At 39.1% G+C, this 14634-nt stretch overlaps 1 protein-coding gene across 2 annotated transcripts in view; it reads left to right on the forward strand.

Moving 5' to 3' along the window:
* LOC135205037 (transmembrane protein 220-like) overlaps positions 1–365 on the forward strand; it is a 19351-nt gene extending 18986 nt beyond the window's left edge. For both annotated transcript variants that reach the window (XM_064235310.1, XM_064235302.1), the window contains exon 7: positions 1–365. This exon is cut by the window's left edge and continues 75 nt beyond it. In XM_064235310.1, the coding sequence (XP_064091380.1) occupies positions 1–142 (142 nt within the window). In that variant the 3' untranslated portion in view covers positions 143–365.
* The last annotated feature ends 14269 nt before the right edge of the window (positions 366–14634 follow it).

Raw genomic sequence — 14634 nt, forward strand, 5'->3', positions numbered from 1 at the left:
CCTAGGGCTGGCTTCCTTCTGCTACATCGAGGGCGTCAACAGCACCGCCAAAGCGCTCTACGGCAGCCTCCGCAGTGCCTCGGATCCTCTCCCTCCAGTGTACAACCCCGTGGCTCAGCCGCAGAGTGGAATGGAGCACTAAGTTCTTTTGTTTTCTCCCTCTGAGGACCTTCACTCGGGAGAAGTTTCCGAAAGTATCAAAAGTTTAGTCTTCAGAAAACAGCAGCTCTCGAAATGGATAATACAGAGGCCGTCGGGATGGGAAACAAACATCGAAATAAGCAAGACTGAAAAGGAAGAGGAGCATCATCACTATTATCATCATTCTGAAGATGAACCCTACTCATATGGAAGAAGCCCTTCTAAGGGGGGGGGGGTGGGGGGGGGGGGGGGGGGCAGTGACTTGAAGCGCAAGCTTCCAGAAAGAAGGGATCTCACTTATTCAAGAAGAAAAAAATAAAATAGCATGAATAATTAAATGGATGAAAATTTAAGTAAATGATTGAAATTAAGTTCCAATTTTGCTATCATAATCGTGTTTAACTATCCAAAATACACTACGTTATACCATTCTTTCCGACCTGCTTTTCGTATTTAACGTGAATAACATGATTTTTAAACAAAATATCTATTCGCTGTATACGAGAAGATGTATAATATATTATATAAATATATATCATATATATATATATATATATATATATATAAATATATATATATATATATATATGTATACACTACTTTCTTTAACGAATACTCAGTATGCAGTAAATTAGCACACGGCAACGATTCTTTTTCTAAACAGTTAAGGCGCTGTCACACTAGCGAAATTTCCGTTGACTTTTGATTTTGACGTCGACTTTTCATGTTTTGACGACGACTTTCTGGTGTCGTCGTCACGAATTTTGAAAACGGTACCGATCGAATTCAACCCATCCCTACCGTCGACTTTATTGTTTGTGTATATCTCGGAGAGCGCGCATTTCAAGTCATCAGATGCAGGATGGAGTTCTTGGTACCGTGGACAAGATTGCCAGAACAGTTTTGTTTTTTGGTCGAAGATATGGGGGAGAGATTATCTTAATGGGACCATAAGCATCTTAGTTTGATGAAAAAGGGTCTTAAATGAAAAAATTACCAAGAGATCATCATGCGACTCAGGGAAAACTTTCCTATACTTGCTGATCTTTATACAGATAATCATGCCATATCGTGAATATCAGATTGTTATATAGCCTAGGTCTGCTTTCATTGTTTATTTTTCTTCTTTTTTTTTGCATTAGCAAATCATATAAACAAAAATCTGTAAAACTTTTGCAGTGTTTCTCTTGCTTAATTTATAATACAGTCTGACTGTGGTTGTGTAAAAAGGTTACAATAGCCTATCTAGGCTAGGCCTAGCTTATTTTTTTAAACAAAACTTTTCACATCATTTTAACCAGAAAAGAACCGAACCAAAGACTTTTTAAGCACGACCCACTAATTGCTTTGTGTTATAAAGCATAGTTGTTTTATAATTTCGGGAAGTCACAGCTCAGATGGTTTGTTTACGTTTTGACGACGACAACCCCGGTATGAAGAAGAACGTGTGTGACAACCAGAGTACGGAATGACGTCGACTTCTTTGGAAAGTCGGCGACAAACTCAGAAAAAGTCGACGGAAATCTCGCTAATGTGACAGCGCCTTAGAGGAATGCATCCATTGCATCACATCAGAAAGTAGAAGGTTCTGCAAAGAGGATACGCGCTAGAATACCGATCAAACTGAAGTAGAGTACAAGGCAGAGAAACAGGGAGATAATAACTGGGAGAAACCCGGTAATTATGACCGAATAAAAGCACTGAAAACAATGAGGAAGTAATCAATTTCGTCCTCGACCCTCCATATTGCCCGGAAGACCCTTGTGATCTATAGAAACCCTCTTCTCATCTCGGTGTTCTATCTTTTTTTCCCTCTGTAGTGGGAAATATAGAGACCGACTCTCATTATACACGAGAGGGCTTCACCCCCCCTACAGCTATAAGTCCCTTAAAGGGAGGAAAATGAACTCTGTGTCAACATTCCTGGAAGGGAAGCCGAGAAGAAGAACGCTTTGTTTACGTTCCGCATTTGTTCCCGCTGAGGCCTACAGCTCCTTTCCTCGTGATGAAAGGAATAGTACTATAGAGTAGCAATTCAACTATGAGAAACTCTAGGAAACTATACATGCACACACACACATATATGTGTGTCAATGTATATATACACTAGCTTATAACATACACGACGTTGAAGCAAAAGGAATCATACCTAATGTCCAGAAAAGGTGTTGGAACAAAATTTATCGATCATCATCTTAGTCATTATGACGGAATGTCGCTAGGCTAAAGCAACGCATATAGCTGAACCCACAACAGTTAGATATGTCTATTCTTCACATACCACACACACACACACACACACACGCACTACTTCAGCGCTGTGAAGGCTTCTCATTTTGTCCAAGTTGGTGGTGATTTTCTCTGGAATAAATTATGCGCATTTGAACGTTGTTATACTTTTCATTTTTACATCTCATACCTGGGAAGTGAGGTTTTGCTCTCCAGTTGAAAACCGCTGATTCTGGTCAAGAAATGATTTAGCAGACGTGGAGCAGAGTAACTAGGCGTGATCCGACCTCCAGCTTATGCAAGGCGGGTGCTAAAATCTACGACCAAATCGAGCCTTGTTTCTCCGACGAAAATCAAAATCAAGAAGCTACATTATATTAGAAATAATTGTTCCGTAATGTTTAAAATGCACATGGTTTATTTTTTAAATTTTCACTCAAATAAATAATGTAGTTTGTAGGCTTGCTCCCAAAGTAAGCGGAAGCCATAACTTCAGGTCATGGCAATACCATACTCGCAGGCTAGAAGGGTCTATTGTTTAATTCAATAAAACCATAAACTAAAGTTAAGAAAAGTGCAGCGAACGGCCCAAGAGAAGAGGCGACAGCTCAATAAAAGACTTTGCAGAATCAATAACTTGACTTGCTATTGATTCCTCTGACTAAGAGGACACAAGCTCTTTCGAAGTTTAAGGAATGTAAAGTGTTTTCTTTTGCAATGCGTCACGAATGACATTGATGTGAAATGTCTGATTCTAGACCTAGGAAGGAAAGTTCTAGTTTAAAGTAAAACAGAGAATATGTAATTTTACACTTTTCCAAGACCCAACAACAGAAAGAAAGTTCATTCTTGAAAACTATAATAAACTGTAGCTAAGAATGGTTCAGATAGGGAACAGTCCTCTTATTCTGGGTTAGAAATAAATGCACTAAAGAAATGCTTGAATATAAACCAGTCATATCCAATGGTATAGAAAGGTCCTGATAAAGAGCCAAGATGTTCTTTATGTAAGAAGAGATCGTCTAAAGTATAATATAGAAAACCTTCATTAAACAAAATATAGGCCTACTCGGCTAAAGATAGTTTTAGGTAAACGTAACCAGTTCAGGTAATAAGAGACAATGTCTCCATATTTATTTAACTAATAATTAAACGAAATCAGTCTCCAAGTCTTGGGTAATTGGGTAATGTGACGAGAGTAAGTCTACTGACGACCAATATTACTCTTTCATGGCATGCAAAGTTCAGACCTTTAAGAACTCATATAAGGTGAGCTGTAAGCGTATACGAGTGTGAGAGCACTCTCAAGAGAGAGAGAGAGAGAGAGAGAGAGAGAGAGAGAGAGAGAGAGAGAGAGGTTGTACACGGACGAAGAACAATCGATATCAGGCGACGTGGCGGCCGGTAGTAGAGCACTCCAACACGCATTCCGCTCCTCGTGTGTTTTCTCTCTTCATGGTTAATGAAACCATGGTTTCCCGCGTGACGTCACAATACGACGGACATCCCCCCCTTATTGGTGGAGAGCTTTGTTTCCCGCCACTCGGAAGCACTCGCAGAGAGTTTTTTTGCTGCGAGTGCCCCCATTAGTTATCAAGAGTTTATTAAGTTGACGTAATGAGAACGAACGGCGTTGGGGGAGGATGACGCGGTGGTCCACGTCCTTAACGACGGTAATTCAGCTCCACTTTTGAAGAGGAAGAGGAATTCCGCGCGAGTCTTGTGTACGAATGGCGATGCCCTTAGGCGTGTCTCCTTTGCTTCCACCTATAAGGGTGCAGGAATAAACGAGGGCCGCTTATGCAGGGGCAGAGCTAGACCCAGACCTTGGCTAGACCTATACAGAGGGGTTTCCCTGATACACAAACACCACCTCCCTTCGGGGTGTAAGCGGACTTTGCTATAATAATAAGAAAAATACAATAAACCTGTTATGAGTTCAACAGACATTTTCAGCATAGCAGTAACAATTGAATATGCATATTTAAAAATTAGTAACCTCGAATACAGTGTATCGCTCAAAATTTGAAATACTACAGACTGTACGAAATACAAACCACCTGAATATGTTCAAGAAAATGATACCTACTTGTTGGCGATTTAAAAATACAGATATCTTATATTTTGCTCAGAAGAAAGCTAAAAGTATTTGATATTCCATTCGAAAGAATGAAAAGGGCCTTTTTCTCATTTCACCAGACCAGGACGTATAGCGTTTAGTAGGAAAACCTCTTGTGTCATTAGGCCGATATGATTTCTAATAGACTAAACACGCTGAAGGAACCAAGTGTTTAATGGCATTTCGTGCCAAACCCTCATTTTGATTTGATGGGGTGCCTTATGCTGTTCCCAGTGGCAAACACCCCGCCCCCTGACCCCCCAGCCAAAAAAACTATCACGTAGGGGGATTCCCTCCGGCCACTATGTATGGCTCCAAATATGTATGCATGCTCAACTATGTAAGCGAGCACGCACACATGCTCTCTTACGCATGTACACTTTATATATATATACTTACATAAGTGTATACATAAGCGTTTATACTTTAAACTAACAATTATATATATTAAACAAAAATATAAATTATATCTTATTATATATATTATATATATTTAATTATAATAATAATATATAATATATTATATATATATATATATATATATATTATATATATTATTATTAAACTTATATGAAGCTCTAACTGGTCATTATTATCATTGCAGGATTATTGATAACATCATATATATATATATATATATATATATATATATATATATATATATATATATATATATATATATAATATATATATATATATATATATTTATACTTATACATATATATATATAATATAAGCTTTTCCCATTTAATAGTGAAAAAAATAATATTGAATAACACGAAGTAAAGATTTATTAAACAAAATTCTCAACAAAAATCTCATAAAAATTTAGAAACAGCTAAATTTAGGCTGAAAAAATCAAACAAACAAAATCACGACTTTAACCAAACAAGATGACTAACAAAACATTTTGTGGACACGAAAGAAAAACTAAGCACGAACGGGAAAATAATATAAGATCGAAACTCATGAAAATAATCAGTAATAAAAAACTAAAAAAAAAACAAAACAAAAGCAGGGTGCTGAAGGCTGACAAAAGACGGTCGAATGGCGCAATGCAGGGAATGTTAAACCACAGGAGACGATCAACCCTCAAGAAGAAGACAAGATAACTATAAGACAGTGATATTAAAACTAGAGTACTAGAAAGGTGAGAGAGAAAGAGAGAGAGAGTAGAAAATCAAGATAAACATGCATAACAACGAAAAAGAAGTATAAGAAAGTACATGAAAGAGAAACCCCACAAAAATATCAATGGAGAGAGAGAGAGAGAGCGAGCTAAAAACCACTTAAAAAGAGGTATTATAAGGTACATGAAACGCAGAGAGAAAGAGGAAAAAAAGTCTATGAAACGAAATATAGAGAGAAAGAGAGAGAGAGAGAGAGAGAGAGACAAAAAAAACACCAGAAAAGAGGTGTACGAAATACAGGAAAAAAATATATATATATGTATATTATATAATATATATATATATATATATATATATATATATATATATATATAACACCATGCACAAAACGCATTAAGACAGATAAACAAATACCTGGACAGGAGAGGGAAGGGGTGGGGTGGGGGGGAGGGGGAAGAAAACGACAACGATAATATTCAAATAGAAAACGACGCCGATGACATACAACGTCTTCTCTCACTATCTGCTGCCATAATAATACAAGGCTTCCTCAACAGAGTCTTTGTAGCGCATTTGTTCAACTACAAAGAAGCAACACTTGAGGGTTTCCTCAATACCAGGGTGATTAGAAGAGCCATAATCTCTTAGAATATATATACACACATACACATCAACAAATTTCACGGAGAGAGGAATAAAGTAGTTTTTGCAAGGCCTTTCGACATCTCGTCCTTCACTCAGTAAAGGACAAGACATCGAAAGGCTTGCAGAACTCTTGCCATTTCTCTTTCCGAGTTTATTTATACATTCATCAAGTTCTATATATTCGTGATTCAGTTATACATACATACATACAAACGTATATGTGTATATACCATAAATAAATAAAATAATAAATATATATATATATATATATGGAATATATACTTTATATATATATATATATATATATATATAGATATATATATATATATGTATATATATATATATATATATATATATATATATATATATATATATAAAATACAGGGTAAAACTATACTAAACACAAGAAAAATGAAGATGAGAATGGTTTCATTGTTAATTTAACCAAACAGAGAAATGCCTTAAAACACACAGGAAGGAATAAAGAATTCTAAAGTCTAAACCATAAAATGGTCTGTAACACCCGAAAGTCCACCTCCTGCTGGAAATCGATGATCCTACCTACTATCAAGCTGTGAAATTCCTTTCTTCTTCTGCATTTCCATGAATATACAAATATGAAAGGTATATATATATATATATATATATATATATATATATATATGTACCATATATGTAAGTAATGTATAATATATATAACACACAAAAACTGTTAGTCTCTCATACATCGAGTTATAACTCCAGCTAAGAACGCGCCCCCCCCCCCCCCCCGCCCCCATGAGGGTCGAGCAAGTCCCTGCAATATCTCTTTGCCGAAATAACTGGCGAAAATCCTGAAGTCAAATTGGCTACGTTATCATCCACCTGTTGAGTCTAAGGTCGGATTTTCTGTGACGTCACAGATGGGCAAAGAGGCCGCGCCACTGAAGGTTGCGCGGTCATGCGGACACTTTATGGAAGGGGTGGGTTGGGGGGGGGTGGGGGGATGGGGAATTTGCTTGCTTGCTCTCTCTCTCTCTCTCTCTCTTTCTCTCCGTTGGAGTCTTGAGATACTATATGAGGAGAATCTTTCTGAGGTTTGAGCGTCTATTTTTCCCCTTTAGTTTGCCATATTGGGTTACTGCAAAGTTTTCCCTACATTGTAATTTGCATCATTATACGTGTGCAATCGTCTCTCTCTCTCTCTCTCTCCTACGTACGCACACAAATGCTGGTACTAATAATGGTTAGATTTCAAAGAAAACACGCATGAGGCTCAAGCAACGCCAAAAACAAAAGAGGATTCTTGCATCGCCAAACGATTCCCTACGCATATCGCGTCTCTGCTTTTCCTTGGAGCCATCAAATTCACCCGGAGGTGATTGCCATGGCATCGACTGCCTTAGACACCTACTTTGCATATGCATATTTGACTTTAGTAACTACCGTTTGCAACTTTTGACTGTCTCCCTTGGTAAACTTTGGACGAGAAATGAAACTTAGGCAATAAAAGCTAAACGCTGTGGCTTTTTCAGCCACTGAAAGCTTACGACAGTGGATAGGAGGTACTTGTGTGTTTGGGATGGACAGCAAGGCGAAGATCTAAAAAAGAAGTGAGACGTACAAGGACTTAATAGGTAGAACTGGGGAAACTCCCACAGAAGTAATAAACAGGATGGAAGCAAGATTTAAGAAGGAAAACGGGAATACGTAGAAGTAAAGTAAAATTCTACCGAAAATAGTACTATCTTTAGAGTCTCGGTATAATGCTGTATGAGTCTAGGGCCTAGGCCCATGAAATTTTAACTACGGCCAGGTGGTGGTCTAATCTATGTCATGATAATGCCTGTGTTGTGCCGTAGCGGTGCAAGACGCATGACCTTGGCTAACTTTAACCTTACATGAACAAACAAATTAAAAATACTGAGGCTAAAGGGCTGCAATTTCGTATGTTTGATGATTGGAGGGTGGATGATCAACATACTAATTTGCAGCAATCTAGCCTAGGTAGTTCTTAAGATCTGATGATTTATTTATTAGAATGAAAATGCAAAAAAAAATAATGTACATGTTAAACGGCACAGAACAAATATTTCTAATATAATACAGCGTATTTATTCTATTTTTCGTTGATCAAACAACGCGCTATTTGACCGTGGATTTTTGCACACGCTCGGAGTAAGCTGGAGGTCGGGTCAAGCCTCGTTATTTTCATAAATACCGTATAGGGGTTCCTTCTCCGCTACGTACGACAGAAAATGACGACGCGATTCGACAAATGCACCCAACATTTGTTTACATATTTTCTTAATGTTGGTCTAGAGAAGGTGCGTAGTAGTACACAAGTGCGTTGTGGCCCACCAGACCGATATATGGAAATGATCTGTCTTGCTCAGTTCTTGGCAGAAGTCTTAAAAACTTGTTTAATTAGAAGCCCTAGGCCTAAAACTCTCTCTCTCTCTCTCTCTCTCTCTCTCTCTGTTAGTGTGGCTCTTTGCATCTCTCCATCTGTATGTTTATTAGAATTTCTATCGCACCTCGTTTCTTGCTTTCGAATAATTACGTTATTTATCTATCTGCCTACTTAAGTTATCATCGAATAATTACATTATTTATCTGTCTATCTGCCAACTTAGTTATCAACATGCTGTGAGAATGAGCATCGATTGTCAATACTCCTCTCATCCTCCTACCTCCTCACCCTCTCCTTCTGCCTCCTCCTCCTCCTCCTCTTCCCTCAACCCTTAAGCCTCCACTACACCAATACTCTCCTGGGACCTTCCTCACCAATATCCCAAAGCAGGAGCAGCGTCATTTACTTCAATTAACTCTCGTGTGTTCCCTTTTAGATGACCTCCGTTACTGTCAGTATTCCCCTTTCCTTGACCTCCTTAAGTTCCACGTTGGACGAGACGGTTCCGTGCACGACTACCGATCTCGGGGTCGGGGTTCGATTCCCAGAGGAATTTACTTCTAGTGTTGGAGATTCATTACGCAACGTGGTTCGGAACGACTACCGATCTCATTTCTCGATGTGGTTCTGATTCCACAATAACCTGCAGGTCCTCCCGTTTGCTAAGTGACCAATTGGTTCCTAGCCACGTGAGCATGTCTAATCCTTCGGGTCAGCCCTAGGAGAGCTGTTTATCAGGTCTGGTGAAACTAAGATATCCTTAACATTTGACTTCCTGAATCCCCACAGAAGCAGAGGTACCTCTTAATCGCGAGGAGGTTGATCGCCAAAGTTCCTCAGACGTATTCCCCAACGACTCCTCCCCACTTCCTCAGTCGTGAAAGTTGTTTATTTCGACTTCATACTTATCAGCTGCGTCCTTCTCCCAAATGCAAGTCCCCAAGTGTTACTTTAGGCCAAATCCCTAATGGTACATCATCCGTTTTCCCCAAACAAATCCCCATGTAAACTGTCTCTTAATTCCCCAAGTCTCTAACAGTTCAACAATTGTTTTCCCAAACAAATCCCCATGTAAACACTCTTATTTCCCCAAGTCCCTAACAGTTCATCAAGTGTTTTCCTCAAACAAATCCCCATGTAAACTGTCTCTTATCTCTCAAAGTCCCTGCCAGTTCATCAATTGTTTTCCCCAACAAATCCCCATGTAAACTGTCTCTTATATCTCCAAGTCTCTAACAGTTCATCAATTGTTTTCACAAACAAATCCCCATGTAAACTGTCTCTTATATCTCCAAGTCTCTAACAGTTCATCAATTGTTTTCACAAGCAAATCCCCATGTAAACTGTCTCTTATTTCCCCAAGTCTCTAACAGTTCATCAAGTGTTTTCCTCAAACAAATCCCCGTGTAAACTCTCTCTCACTTCCCCAAGTTTTCAGTCGAATTCCTCCTTTCTTCCCAACAAATCGCCAAGAGACTTCATTCCTTACTTCCTCACCCACGAGAGGGACCAGACAGGGACCCCCCCCCCCCCCCCCCCCAACAGGGCCCCAACTGGAGTCCATCGCTTTCCCTTCAATAGAATGCCTCATCGAACAACCTCAACCCCTCCCCCTCCCCTAGCAACCCAAATAGAGTACCGACCCACAGCCCCCCCGTCACCTGTGACGGTCACGTCGAAATGGAGGAGGAACGGGAAGTGAGAGAGAGGAGGGAGTTGGAGGGAAGTGGGAGGAGGGGGGGAGGGGGGAATGGAGGGAGGTGGTTGTCATAGATAAGAGGCAGTCTGGGTGCCTTGGTTCCAATCATTCCTGATTGGAATTCCAGACGCTTTGTAGCCAATGGAAAGGGAATTGGGGATAGAAGGTGGAATGGTATTTGATATATCTTTTACAGTAGAGATTTAATAGTTAAATATATATATATATATATATATATATATAGATATATATATATATATATATATCTTATAAATATATAAGTACATTTGAGATTCAGCTGTAACGTTGAAACTGGCATATCAAAGCGGCCACCGCCGCTCCAAGTAAAGACTGCAGCCAAAGTTGCTCAACTTTTGTTCCTATACGAATCACCAGTCGCATTTATTATACAAATAAAACGCAAGTACTCGTATGCATATAATTTTACGAATTCGTCCAAGGACTCGCAAATGAAAAGTGAATGCACATGTGAGACAATGCATACTCGTGTGTACAGAACGTGCACGTACAAAACACACACGTAAATACATTACACACACAAAGAGACAAAAGAAGGGCGCGCACACACACATACACACACAAAAGATGTTCCCTCGACATCCCTTTCATTTTCAACCTAATCGATTTTTGAGGAGACATCTTTGCTCCTAAAGGTACTCCTCCTCCTCCTCCTTCTCCTTCTCCACTTCCTCCTCCTACTACACCTCCTCCTCCTCCTCCTCCTCTCCTCCAACTTATTCTTCCCCTCCCTCTTTTCGTTTCTTTTCCGCCCCTCTTCTTCCGAGAAAGGAACAGGAAATAGGGTCATCGTTTGGGTTCATAGTTCCGAGATCCTAAATGGACGATCTTCCCTAATTCTTGTTGCTATTGTTGCCTGCGATGCTCTCTTGTTTTGTTCGACGAAAAATAAAGAAAGCGCACGCCCCCTTCTGATGACCGTGGTTGTTGTGACGCCACTTTGAGAAGATAGTCTACTGGTATTACGCTACAACAACAAAAACAGTCTTACTATACTATAATGGGCGTTATGTCTGTCCGTCCGTCTGTCTTTCAATCACGGCCAAACGGCTGGTCCGATGGGCATGAAACTTGGCAGGGTTATAGTGGGGACACCTAAGACTGTTTATAATGGGGTTTCATCCTACCTCCTCCACTCAACCCCCTCCGAAGGGTGAGAAGGGATTCCCCGAAACGGAGCTGGTTCTGTCCGTAGATTTGGTTACTTTACAAATTTATCATACATGATATTTAAAAAACACAAGCGAGTCCCTTGTATGAAGCAGCAGATGAATATGCTTTTAGTAAGGATTGGTAAATTGCTAATAATAATAATAATAATAATAATAATAATAATAATAATAATAATAATAATAATAATATCTCTGAAAAAGGCCCTCAAACTTCACTAACAAGGAGGCAGGTTCTCAATCTATCAAATGAGTTTCCTTGTAAAGTTACGTAAATAATAATAATAATAATAATAATAATAATAATAATAATAATAATAATAATAATAATAATAATAATAATAATAATAATAATAATAATAACGCCTTGAATATTCAGAAAATGATTGAGAGCCGACAGCACCTGCCAATTTAAATACGATTTTCCATGACAGGAAATAGTCTCTGGATATCCAAACCTGTGTCAGTTTTGAATTTAGAAGGATATGATCTTTTGAACGAAAGAGAAAGTGATCGACCGGGGAAACCACAACGCAGGAGAGAATTCCAAAGCTTGACGGCCGAGGAAAAGGAAGGCTTATGTGAGTGGAGAATGAATTATTGACCTTTCACCTTCTGAGATTGAATTCGTTCTGAATTCACAGATAATTCAGTAAACTTTGAATAGGTCGAATATAGTAATGAGGTCAAACGTCTATCGCTGGACGATAGAGAATAGGAAAGGAGGCAGAATAAAAGGAACGAAAGGGGTCGCAGCTAGAGGACGAAGGGACGCTGCAAAGAGCCTTAAGTAATGCCCTACAGTTCACCACACGAGGCGCACTGACGGCACTACCCACCGCCCCTCTACGGAGCCATTCGTGCTAAAGGCATCTTCGTGTCTACGTGCTGCGATGACTCAGGTTGTCCTCAGAAAAGAGAAGTGAAACAGATTCACGAATCGATTTCCACTTTGGTCTCTGCCACATGAGGTGTGACGGAGAGGGTCGGCGGCTGCGGTTGAGGAGGTCAGAGAGAGAGAGAGAGAGAGAAGAGAGAGAGAGAGAGAGAGAGAGAGAGAGGAGGAGAAAGACAAAAAGGAGTCAGGAGAACAGATGTGTTTGTATCTGCAGAAATCCTAATGGGTTACTATATCAGTACAATGAAGGCAAAAGCCATACTATTTAGAATATTCAATTTATAGACAGTGCCTGTCTGTAGTCTGGACATTTTGTCCGTTCACTAGATCCTTCTTTCAGTATACGTCCGGAAGACGCAAATGAACAGACGCAACAATATCAATAATCTATACAGGCAGTGTCTGTAGTCTTTATTTTTGTCTGTTCACAAATAAACAGCCACAATCGTAAGAAGAATCTATACAGACAGTGTCTGTTATCTATTTTTTGTCTGTTCAATAGATCCTTCCTTCAGTAGAAGTCAGAAAGCAAAAAATAACAGCCACAAGACAGTGTCTGTAGTCTTTTACTCTTTTCTGCTCACTACACTCCTTCCTTAAGAATCTACACAGACAGTGTCTGTAGTCTGTACTTTCGTCTGCTCACTACACTTCTTCCTTAAGAATCTACACAGACGGTGTCTGTAGTCTTTTACTTTCGTCTGCTCACTACACTTCTTCCTTAAGAATCTACACAGACAGTGTCTGTAGTCTTTTACTTTCGTCTGCTCACTACACTCCTTCCTTCAGTATAAGTCAAAAAGACACAGACCCGCTATTGCAGGAACTGCAACAATATATAACATAACACTATTTGATTTTGTTTGTTTGTATGGTGTTTTTACGTTGCATGGAACCAGTGGTTATTCAGCAACGGGACCAACGACTAGACGTGACTTCCGAACAACGTCGAGAGTGATGAACTTCTATCACCAGATAGACACATCTCTAACCCCTCAATGGAATACCACTATTTGGACTCCCTCAGTTGCCCGGGCAGCCAATATCGTGCCTTTAGAGACCTTTCCTGACCAGTGTTTTCAAAGACTGGACAAATCCTGTGGCAACAGAGTAAGTCTGCATTCAATTCTCTATCGCCTATTCTTTACCCCTTTCTTTTTATTGGTCCCAAAGTAGACAGACATTTAGGAAGTGGAAAGTTATATGGAAAAATCTTTGTCCAAAATGGTTCTTTATTTCTTACACAGGATTTGGTAACATTTATTGATTCTGCTCTACTAGTTTTGACTCAAACTGTCCAGTTATTAGACGTTGGAAGAGCGAGATAGAAACAAATAAAAATAATGCACCGGTGGTGGCCTCAGCCACGGGCCATAAAACTCTCAGCCGCGGATCATGAAACTCAGCCACGGTTCGGGGATGGCCCACGTTGTTGGTATACCTACAGCGTTGCCAGAAGTATGATCATGGCTAACTTTAACTTTGAGTAAAATAAATCTAGTGAGGCTAGAGGGCTGCAATTTGGTATGTTTGATGACTGAAGGGTGGATGATCAACATACCAATTTGCAGCCCTCTAGCCTCTGTAGGTTTTTTAAGATCTGAGGGCGGACAGAAAAGAGTGTATTTCATAGAGTAGCCCGTAAAAAGTAACATCCATGGGTGAACTGTTAAGTATTTTATTTTTGCACAATAATTAAGATACCAAACTATTATGTTACGGATTAAACATGGGAAAGTTAGAAGAAGAAGAAGAAGAAGAAGAAGAAGAAAAAAAAAAGAATATGAGACGAAGTCACTCTATTGGAGCAACAGAATACCGCCTGGGGCGACATTCTCAAATAAGCGACGTCCTGTGGGCAGAAGAACAAAAGGAAAAGCGGAAGTAATATAATCTACCCAGAATTTCAAAGTAATAATAATAATAATAATAATAATAATAATAATAATAATAATAATAATAATAATAATAATAATAATACTCGACTGACGGCTATGAAGACGCACGAGAAACTCTACGGGGAATGAAACCCACATTTCACTTATATCACACGATCCGTCTTTAATCAAATATATAAACCTCAATAATTGAGTTACGTCGAGTTTACACTTGATATATATATATACTAATTATTATATATATATATATATATATATATATATATATATATATA

The sequence above is a fragment of the Macrobrachium nipponense genome, chromosome 24, assembly GCF_015104395.2.
Source record: "Macrobrachium nipponense isolate FS-2020 chromosome 24, ASM1510439v2, whole genome shotgun sequence".
Classification (NCBI taxonomy): Eukaryota; Metazoa; Arthropoda; class Malacostraca; order Decapoda; family Palaemonidae; genus Macrobrachium; species Macrobrachium nipponense.